At 46.5% G+C, this 11062-nt stretch overlaps 1 protein-coding gene and 1 long non-coding RNA gene across 2 annotated transcripts; one reads left to right on the top strand and one right to left on the bottom strand.

The window, feature by feature from the left end:
* Nucleotides 1-416: 416 nt before the first annotated feature.
* LOC105304542 lies at nucleotides 417-6764 on the top strand. The gene is made up of 3 exons (XR_897009.1): nucleotides 417-427; nucleotides 3998-4003; nucleotides 6700-6764. It is a non-coding gene; the product is annotated as an uncharacterized LOC105304542 (long non-coding RNA).
* SPN (sialophorin) lies at nucleotides 6358-9133 on the bottom strand. The gene is given in 4 exon segments (XM_011378681.2): nucleotides 6358-7319; nucleotides 7322-7962; nucleotides 8001-8663; nucleotides 9045-9133. Coding segments are annotated over 3 exon segments (1311 nt in total). The 5' UTR covers nucleotides 8648-8663; nucleotides 9045-9133; the 3' UTR covers nucleotides 6358-7296.
* Between the last annotated feature and the right edge of the window lie 1929 nt (nucleotides 9134-11062).

Raw genomic sequence — 11062 nt, 5'->3', positions numbered from 1 at the left:
GACGCCAGGCGAGTTCCTGTCCAAGAACTGCCGGGGCTCCATTTCCTCATGGAGAACTGCTTGCTGTCGACATAAGAAACATCCAAACCTGTAGAGAATTTTAATGGGTTTATTTGAGCCAAACTGACGACAATTGCCAGGAAGCAAAATCTCAACAGACTGAGAAAATGCTCCAGAGAATGGCAGTTTTTAAGCTTATTTTATTTTACACATTAGAATCAAAGGAGGAGATGTAAGGAGGATTACATGACAGTCACTGGTGGTAGATTAAGGAGGCGGGAGAGGGAATCTCTGGGATTGGATAAAAAATAAAATGGAGAGAGAGCTCGCTTTTTTTGCATTGGTGGGTACAGGATGGTTAATAATTAACATTTACATCATATAGAGATGGGATGTGGGAAACAAGATGACAATGAGGGGCTCTGTGGTCTCCTGCTCTGGTGCCTATGGGTGTGCCCTGAGGAGTCTGGAAAAGATTACTCTGACATTTCAAAGGTATATTCTTAGATACTAAAAGACAGTCTCATTTAAGGTAAAGATTGACCTTTGTCAAGGAAGCTACAGGCCTCAATGGTTACTTTTGGCTTCTGAGTTTGTAGGGCCCGCCATGCAGGCCTACCCTGAACTTGTCAAGTTTGGTATGTGGCCCTCTTTTGTCTACATTACTAAAGCCTCTGGGACCACTGATCACCAGTCCACGGGCATCTTCCCTGTCTGCTCCCAGTTCCTTCTCTGCAGCACGACACTGCCAGGACGGGGACTCTGGTAAAACAAGTAAAGGTCCCGGGGTGCAAAACTGAAGGGGGCCGCACTCTCAAGTTCCATTTTGCTTCTCAGCACCTTGCTTGCCTCACTGTAGTCCAGACCCGTTCCTGACTGCCTTCCTCCAAACTATTTTCTCCCTTTTTTCCATAGACATCATTTTCTCCAAGTTTCTCTCTTAAAGGTGCTTTACTGTCTCTTGTAGGTCTTTCTTCCTACATTCAATGCTCGAATTTTGTTGTTCCCCCAGTGTGATGGGACTATTTTTCTTTTCCTCCTAGGCTCACAACTAAACTACACTTCCCAGCCTCTTTTGCACTGAGGCCACCCCATGACTGAAAGTTTCGTCCCATGGAATGTGATATGTGCCACTTCCAGACTTGGCCCATGAAAGTCTTCTTATGATCTCTCTCTCTCTCTCTCTCTCTCTCTCTCTCTCTCTCTCTCTCTCTCTGTCTCTCTCTATCTCTCTACCTCCTCCCGCACCCTCCCCCATTGCCTTCCAAGAATGTCAGAGCCACAAAATGAAGGAACCAGGTATAGGGTTAACTCAGAACATAGCCCCTCCACATACTCAGAAGACTGACGACTGCCCAGCCAGCAGCCAGGGAAGGCAGTGCACAGAGCTTTCAACAGTGTCTGCTCCCAAGGATGTTTCCTGATGCTCCCGTGGACATTATCTGCTCCTGTAGCCAAGCAGCACATCTTGCTCTCATCTGTTTTAGAAGGCAGCTGCTCCCCCCATGATAACCCCTACCTCTGCTCATGCGCATAAAAACTCTGCTTGCTCTTGGTCAGCAGCTTTACTCCTGCAGCTTCAACCAGCCGCTGCTGAAGCTTCCCTGCCTTGTGAGTAATAAAGGGCATTTCTCATCCCTCTGGTCCTCCTAGTGGTTCTTCCAGAATATCCAGACCCAGGTGCAAGTTCCAGGCCTGGGGCTCCTGCATTACACCGGGGTTCCTGAATGACCTTGTAGAAAGTCACCTTCCAAATGCCAGCATTGAACTGTCACATAAGCAAGGAAAAAAACTTCTCTTGAATTGTACCCCTGAGTGTTGGGGTTGTTTGTTACAGCAGTTAACCTGCCCTGACTAACAAACACACAAAGATTCACTTCACAGATCTCTCCTTTTCTTATTCTACACAGTGAATGCTATAGTTCATGCATTTATTCATCTATACCTTTATTTAAATTGCTATGTAAAATCAGATGAGTCTTAAACTCATATCTCTAGCTCAGACTTCCCTCCCAAGTTCTAGGTCTCTATTTCTAACCATCTCCAAACATCCCTTATAACATTTCTAAAAAAGAACTTATTATGTTTTTCCCCAAACTGCTCACCTCTCTGCAATTCCACATAATCATGTTGGTATCTCCTCAATCTCCCAAGATAGAAACCTTAAAGTCCAACCTCATTCTTCCCCCACCACTTCAATAGCCAACTGGTTCTAAAATATTGTTCTCTGAATAAAATATATTTCAGACCTGACCTCTCCTTTCACCTCAGGCCACGCTCCCACTATATCTAACTCAGACGAGAATAATGCTCTCCTCTTGGGCCACACTGCCTTCAGGCCACCCTCCTGGATACCAAGTTCTGTCAAAAGACAGAGCTGATCTTGCCACTTAAAAACCATCGTTTGTTCATTCATTAATTTATTTATCCCTTCATTCAGTAAACACCTATTAGGTAACTACTATGTGCCAAGCCCTGGACTCTGGAGCCACAAAGATGACACATGGACTTGGAAGGGCTATACTCTAATGAATGAGGGACACCTTCACATAATTACAGCCCAGTTGTTTGTGCTGTCACGTAAGGAGTGTCAGGAGTGGAGGAGAAATACTATGTCCGTTTGGGGTGGAGGCAGCAAGAGTGGTTTGGCAAGGCAGTGACATTTGTGCTGAACCCTGACAGTGGAGGAGGAGTGTAAAAGGAAGTTGAGATGTGTGTGTGTTGTTGGGCCAGCTGGGGGTGGGCTGCCTTCAGGCAGAGCGCACACTAATGCAGGAGGGAGTGAGTGGCTTTCTCCACGGCCAACACCTCCTGGGATCTGGACCGGTCCAGCTAGGCTGTCCTGATGCCACGAGCTGAGCAGACAGGTGCTGAACACCCTAGGGAGCTAAGGCACACAAGCACCCATTCGTAGCTTATTATTGGGAGCGAGTAAATTGTCTCCAAAATACCCTGGGTTTCATTTGTCCAATGTCTCTATTCCAAAGCTCCCCAGAACAAGACAGTCATCCAATGTGTAGGCTCCTCAACCAATACTCTCAGAATTTGGAAGGGCTGAAGTGCTCATAGCTGACAGGGGTCACTCAGAGTCCCAGGTTCTGCTCACTAAGAGTCAAGGGTAAAAAATGGAGATGAAGAGAAAATTAGGTGTAAATGTCTATTTTCAGAAATGAAATGTCCTTAGAACCATGTATTGAGGCCCTTTTTCTTTCTACAAAAGTGAATTGCATTAATACATTTCTCAAGATCTTCCCCATGCAAATCCTTCTTCCATATGGAATTTTTATTTTGGATGACAAAGCTTTATTTGTAATCATGACTTTAATGTGCACTTTTGAAAATAAACCAGAAACATATATTTTAAAATATAAGAAGAATAATACAACAGTATATGATTGTGTGTGTGTGTGTGTGTGTGTGTGAATCCCATTATCTAAGAAACTAGGATGTACTACCAATTAACTTTTGCAAAAGAGAAAAAATGTTATTTTACTGTCTGGACAAAATAAATATTTTTGGAATTTAAACTGTATCCCCTTCTTCCAAGAAAAGCGCGTGGCATGTTTAGGGCACTAGCTACAAGGAATTTGATGAGGCTGGAGGCCTAGAGTGTTGGGTTCCAGGGCTGGCCATGCAACAGTGGGCAGAGGAGAAGCAGGGCCAGAAGGGTCTTATATTCCATGGCAAGGCAGGTGGGCTGTATCTGGGCAGCCTTAGGGAGTACTGGGGTAAACTGGACAGAGTGGCATTTTAGAAGGGTTGCTGGGACCACCATGTGCGGAGAGTGAAAGGGAATGAGATCAAGAAACCAAAAAGGAAGTCTCAGCTGGACCAAGCGAGGTGTGATGGGGCCTGGAGAGAAGGAAAGGCTTTCAGGGACTGTTGAAGAAGAATCAGCTGGACTTGGCACCAGGGAGCAAGAACAGGGAGAGAACCAGGCTTGACGGTGGTTCCGTGTGTTTGTCTAATGATGGCACAGTTCAGCTGTTATCGGAAGGTAGCAGTCCTGAAACTTCCCTCAGCCCAGACGGGGTAAGGTGAAGAAGCAATTACCATTAATTTATATGGAAAATTTTTTGAGCATTCTCAGACCCAAAAAAAACCCTGCCAAATCATACTAAATAACACATAAAATCTAAAATAACACTAACACATAGTAAAAGCAGTATCACTCTGTCTGCTTGGGGTGCTCTCTGCCCCTATAACTGCTTGCTGCAAAACAAACGCCGAACGCTATTTTTACTTTTTGCCTTTTTTTGGTGAAAGCAAAAATTCTCTTCGAATTTCTTCCAGTTAGCAGAAGCAAGTACTAATGTAAGTCTTTTGTAATAGTGAAGTGGCTAACTCAAACTTTCAAAAAACAGAGGATACCTACATTTACCAGCTGCTGAGGCCCCAAAGAGCGGAGTAAAATAGACGTACGGTCTACCTTCCCCACTGCTTCCAGAGCTGAATTAGAACTCTCGGGCCCTTCAGAAAATGACTCTGACCTGCCCTTCCAGCCTCGTCTCTCACAACTCTCATCGAACCCCCCAACCTCCCCAGTGAACACCTTTTTGTTAATATTTTTTATAATTGTAAAAGTGATTGATATTTATTGTATAAAATTTGGAAAATACAGAAAAATATAAACAAAATAAAAATCACCCATAAACCTATCACTTTCTAGATAACCACAGTAAATAATTTGGGATAGTTCCTTCAAACTTTTTCTATAAATGTCTATGTTTTTGCCTTTTTATTACAAAACTAGAATCATATATTTACAAGTTAGTGATTAACTTTTTTTCCCACTTAACATTATGTTGCAGACATTTTTTAAAGTTTTTTAAAGTTACGTAGTTACTGAAAATGTTATTTTTAGCAAGTTTTTACAATTGCTTTTATAATCTTCTCTTACCACCATGTTTTATATTTCCTTATTGTTTCTCTCCCCCTTTTTTTTTTTTTTCTTTTTGGTCTTACAATATCTCCTGGGTTTTTGTTTGTTTGTTTGTTTGTTTGTTTGTTTTTGCTTTTTTTCCCCCTCTGAGAAATTAAGGTATTCATTTCATGATTTTCAAAAAAAGCATCTACACTGAGTTGCTCACTTTTCTTAGCGATTCTGAAGAGTGCCCTTCCCCTGTTTGCGGCCTGGCAAAATCTTTCTTAGCCTTCAAAATCTCTGAGGAGTCATAATTCATTCATTCATTCATTCATTCAAATTAATATTACCGAGAACCTAATATGTGCCAGCACAACAGCCACCAGGAACATGGCAGTGAACATGACAAAGACCCTGTGAAACTTAGTAGGAGCCTCCTAACCTACCCCCAGGAGCAGTATGTCACTCCCTTCTTTTGGTACATTCATAAATTTTGTTTGCACCTCTCTTTGAACACTTTTCACATATTTTGATATTTTCTGCACTGAAAGAGCCCTATTGGGTACATTATCCACCCTCACCCCATTTCCTGAAGGATTCTCCTGGAACTCACAAACCAACAATGGTTCACAAAATGACTACATGTGCTGAATGAGCAAGGTGAAGCTGATGGCCTTTAAGTTCAGTGACAATATTTTCTAAACCTGACTTGGGGCACTTGATCTGACAAATCTAAGACAACAGTTGCAGTATCCCTCAGGGACTTTTGGAACTACTTCTGCTGTTCTGCGGCTACAGTTAGTCTCAACAGCTGGGAAAAGGCACCCAGACGTGGCCTTGTGGGAGTCCAGCCTGGCAGCTGGTGTAGGCTGGATTTCCACCCCAGCTCAGCCCTTCCCCACAGGCCAGGCACAAGCCCATGGTAGCCAGGTGGATAGTAGCCACTTTCCACCTTTCTCTCCCCCACTTCATGATCTGACTCATGGGGGCTCTTTCCCTGTCTCCTGCCTCCCCTCCAGTCCAGGCCATGTGGCAGTCCCACTCATACGATTCCCACTGGCCTCTCTTTTTGTAGGTCAATCTGTCTGCCCTCAGCCACTGCACCCTGTGACTCAACAACTTCCTCTTTGCAAATTTCCTCTTTATCCTGGGGAAATACCAACGGCCTCTGCCCCATGTGGCCCCCTGGGCTCTGACCTGGGCTAGCGTCTGAGACAGCCAGCTGGATCGTGTTCCCTCCCCTCCATCCCAGAGCCACAGGGAAAGCCCCTGGTTCTGCCGGCTTGTTGCAGCTCCTCGTTTAGCTCACTCTCACTGATTCCCTTGGAGAAGGGAAGGAGCTTAGAACAGACACACACATAAAACACGTAGTAGTGGAGTGTCACCAAGACTTGGCTACCAGGTCTCCTCCCCGCTGCCTCATGTGTAGGGGAGGCTGTGAGGAAAGGATACAGTGGCTGAGCTGAAGAACCACACTTGAGTCATACAAGCAGTTTTTCTATCAAGCCCAACATCCTTTTATTGGGCTACAGCGTTACATCTCCTACCTCCGCCCCCGCCCGATCAAAGATGAGGGCACACATGTTTTCAGCAGTTCTTCAGGTTGGCATGTCCTCCGCCTCGGCAGCCCCACCTGCACCCTCACTCACGCCCTCTGTACTCACCACTACCCTTCACAAACATCACCGAATCTTGTCTCTCGCACACACGCTGCACCCACGAGTGGACCCACGCTGGTACTGGGGCTTCTGAGACGACACCCACCCCAAAACTCTTATCACCTCTGCCTTTGGGAGGAGAAATGACTGAAGCCTTTGGCTGTCTCCGTCCATAAGTGGGGGACTCTGTGCTAGCCTAGAGTCCTAGTGCTGTCACAGGTACACCTGAGAGCATATCTAGATGGCACCACCCAGCCCAAGCTCCAGGCTGGCCTGATACAGAGCACTGGAGCCCAAAGTTAAAGGAGGTTCACAGAGTGACCCAGTAAGACAGTCCTAATCTATGGAGCCAAATGAGCTTTCCAGAGTAATCCCTGATGGGAGTTTGCTGGATTATCCCTTCCTTCTTCCTAGACTCTGGTGTCCCTGGGACATCTTCTGAGCAATCGTAGGTCAAGGAAGTTTGGTATCTGGTTTCAGGGACAAAAATGTAGAGTAAAAGGTGATGAAGACAAGTAGGGGTTGATAAGGAAGTTTCATTCAGTCAGTCTTCAAGTATTCAGTGGGTACAGGCCTTGGCTTCGGTGCTGGGCGTGGATGTTGGGTGTGGAGGCTGGCTGGAAGTTCCAGGGTTTAGAAGCTAGACGAGGATTCAGAGTGAAGATGCTGGGTGACAACGTTTTCAGGGTGATGATGAGATTGGAAGCGACAATAGGAGAGAAGGTGATGAAAGCTAGAAATGACTCTGATCTCCAGTCCTCTTATTCATAAGCACTAAGGGACCTCCACATCTCCGCTTCTGGGCATTCAGAAACAGGGGCCTCCATAGCCCTATCCTCGCTGTCCACCAACGGCTCTTCCTCTCCCTCTAGGCTGGGGGCTGACCCAGCCTTTAGCTCCTCCAGTGCCAAGGAACCTTGGCAAGACTTCCGTCTACCAAAGAAAGTGGTAAGTGTGGGCCGCCGGCCAGACCCCTCCCCTTCGGGGACCCCAGAGGCCTTGTCGCCACCAGACACTCCTGCTGTTATCACAGCCTCCTCATCTGACATCCGGGCTGGCCCGGCCCAGGCATCTACCACTCCATTGCGCTTCCCACCTCTGCTTAGTGTCAGGGCCCCTGTTCTCCGCTTCTGCCGCTGGCGCCACAGCAGGAGCAGTGCCAGGAGGACAATGACTACAAGCAGGGACATGACTACAGCCATTAGCCAGCTGTTATTTGTCCCCTGCTTTGAATTTGGGGAGAGTCTACTGCCTGTGTTTGCAGAGGTTCCTGGGGTAGTCATGGTGGATATTTTTACCCTGGAGATGGGGGAGCCACTGGGCCCCTTGGGGGTCTCCAGAGAGCTAGTTACCATGGTAACAGGGAGTCCACCAGTCCCATCTGAGGTCTCCAGAGAGCTAGTTACCATGGTGACAGGGAGTCCACCAGTCTCATCTGAGTTACCATGGTGACAGGGAGTCCACCAGTCTCATCTGAAGTCTCCAGAGAGCTAGTTACCATGGTGACAGGGAGTCCACCAGTCCCATCTGAAGTCTCCAGAGAGCTAGTTGCCATGGTGACAGGGAGTCCACCAGTCCCATCTGAAGTCTCCAGAGAGCTAGTTACCATGGTGACAGAGAGTCCACCAGTCTTGTCTAAGGTCTCCAAATTGCTAGCTGCCACGGTGACAGAGGGTCCACTGGTCCCACCGAAGGTCTCCAGAGAGCTAGTTGTCGTGATTCCACCAGTCATAGTGGTCATTGTCGGGACAATAGGGTTACTGGTTTCATTAGAGATTTCCTGGAGCATTGTTGATTTCTCGGTGGAAACTTCCTGGGGGATTGTTGAATCAGATACAAGAAGGCCACCGCTGGTAGCAATGGAAGTCTCAGGAGAGGACACATCACTGGCTATATGAAGAATTGAGGAAGATGAGGAGAGCCAGTGCCCAGTGCTGTCATTTTTCTCAGGGGCCGTTCTTAGCATATGGTCGGAGGTCCTTGAGTTAAGGTTTAGGGCCTCAAAGATAGTTGAAGCCAAAGTAAAATTGGACGTCTGCAATGTGGTTGTATCCTTCTGAGATTCTGTGTTCACCTCTTGGACGCTGAAACACCCAAAGAGGAGGAGAAGCAGGACCATTTCCATGACTAGGAGTTGGGACCTGAGGATGGGGAAGTTAGAGAAATGGAACACATAAGGACCTGGTGAAGAGGACCTGACCAGGCCCTTCCCTCCTGCCCACTTCCCTGCCAGCTGCCAGGCCTAACCTGTGGTTTAACGGCTTTTTCCACCCTTGCTTTTATTATCAGAAATAACAAGAACACAGATGCTGGCAGCTCTCCCATCAACCCTATCTCACAGGTCCCCTAGGCCTTGGCAGTTTGCATTCCAGCAATGGCTGCCCTTCCCGGCCTTCCTTGACAATATTCAGCCCCAGTGGCTTCTAATACTCTTTTCTCATCATCTATCAGGGTCTTTTCAAGCCAAAGTTACATTCCCAGGTCCACTGAGACCCCTGCCCCACCAAGCCACACCTCCTTACCAGCTCACTTGATAAGAGCACAGGGCTGGAGCCAGGCCACTCCAACTCCTCCTGAAGCTGGGGCAGGACTGAGCAGATGGGGCCCCAAGGGGAAAGGAAGTGGCCCTGGCTCCACCCACCCCACCCAGCATCCTGCCCCACCCGCCCTGTTCCCACAGCTGCCCTGCGTTGAGCACCATCACCTACTCTTTCTAGGGTCTGAGATGGTGCCAGGGGCTCTGGGGTCTCAGATGAGGCAGGTGGGGATGTGGGGGCAGGGAGTCTGGAATGGGGATTCCTGGGTCTTAGGTGGGAAATGGGATGGCAAGAGGTGAAGCTTAGATAGGGAGGGGTATCAGAGTCAGGGTGATGGGAATGTGCACTTGAGAACTAGGGGCTCAGGGGAGGAAATGGGAGGAGAGAGTGGTTTCCTTTGAGTTTGTGGTCCCCAAGCTGTTAGGCCAGGACCTAGGGTGGCACCATTTCTTGCTCCAAGGGCTCCTAGGAAGTACTAGGCAAGAGGAAGCCCCCAACTCTGCTGGGGGCAATGAAAGCCTTTGCAAGCTACATGCGCTCTTCAATGAGCTCTTGACGACTTCTCAAGAAGCTAAGGGGTCACCACAATAGCCCCCAGTTGTGGCGTGCTCAACTAAATCAAGGTACTTACTAAGCACTGCATATACCCTGATCTTATTTTTGTAGAAGACTAATAAAGATATGGGAATCTATATGGAAAACAGTCTGGAAAGATATCTACTAATGTATTAACCAAGTTTCTTAAGATATGTATGAATAAGGGTTCTTTATTTTCTTCTTCGTTTTCTGACTTTCCTCTAAGCTGTAAGCTTTGATTTTTGGTTGTGTGTATGGTTTTGTTTTTTGTTTTTCTTTTAAAATAACGAAAACTGATTTTTATATTGTAAAAGTAATAATACACGTGCATGACAGATGACTGAAACAGACTGATGTCAGGGCCTGGGACTGTACCCAACTCACAAGCTAACGAGTAAATCTGACACAAAGACATGAGACTCCTGGGTCAGAGACACAGGAATCCATTAGTCACTGCACAACAAGCAGCAGGAGCATTATGTTTGCATCAGTTCTCCTTGCCCCCCAGTCCCACAGGGTGTCACAAAGGGGCTTGCCCCATAGCTGGCAAACACTGAGCTTGGAGAATTTCTCTCTTTTTAAGCAGGTGGTAAGCAAGCTTGCTCTTTGTCCTGAAGGGAGACATTATGTCATCCTTCAGAGTTACTCACTGCAAACACAACCTTGAGAAACAACCTGGATATAGAGTGGCCAGGACTTTGCATTCTTGGCGTACTAGCAGGAGTATGCGGGGATGCTCAGGGCCACAATGGATTGCCTCTCCAACAGTCAGGAGAGTAAGAAATGAAAAGGTTCCATACCACCATCAGCAGATAGACGTACATAACAAAGTGTTTACACATGTATGTATTTCATTATATGAGATTTTATTATTATATATTGTTCTGTACTTTTTTTTTACTGACCTAATGAGAGAGCGCACGCACGAGAGAGAGAGAGAGAAAGAGAGAGAGAGAGAGAGGGAAGGAAGGAAGGAAACTATTCCATTGTCAGACTTTTAGGTTGTTTCAACATTTTGCTATTGCAAATAGAAAAGCAGGAATAATTGCCTGCAAAGCAATTGGAGGTTAAGAAATTATTTTAATTCTAAAAAATCAACAAAAATGTTTGTAAGACTGCACAAAGATTCCCAATTTTCCCATCTTTTAAAAAAAAATCACCAAAGCAAAATTCATTTTTGACAAAATTGTCATTCCGACCAAATTGTTGCTGACAAAGTTCCCAAACTCTATATGGGGCCTCAATTCTGGGGAGACCTGAGAGGATGTAGATGGGTCCAGGTTCTAGCACGAAGACCTCAAGAAACAGGGTCTGACTGGCACAGACTATGGATCTTCGCTCAGAGGGAGAGATGATGAAAATGTCAAAAAGAGGAGGTCATTGCCCTCAAGACATCACAGAAGAGCAATATTCTGGAAACACTCTTA

Source organism: Pteropus vampyrus, unplaced genomic scaffold (genome assembly GCF_000151845.1).
Source record: "Pteropus vampyrus isolate Shadow unplaced genomic scaffold, Pvam_2.0 Scaffold347, whole genome shotgun sequence".
In the NCBI taxonomy this organism is placed as follows: Eukaryota; Metazoa; Chordata; class Mammalia; order Chiroptera; family Pteropodidae; genus Pteropus; species Pteropus vampyrus.
This window is presented reverse-complemented; position numbering and strand designations above follow the sequence as displayed.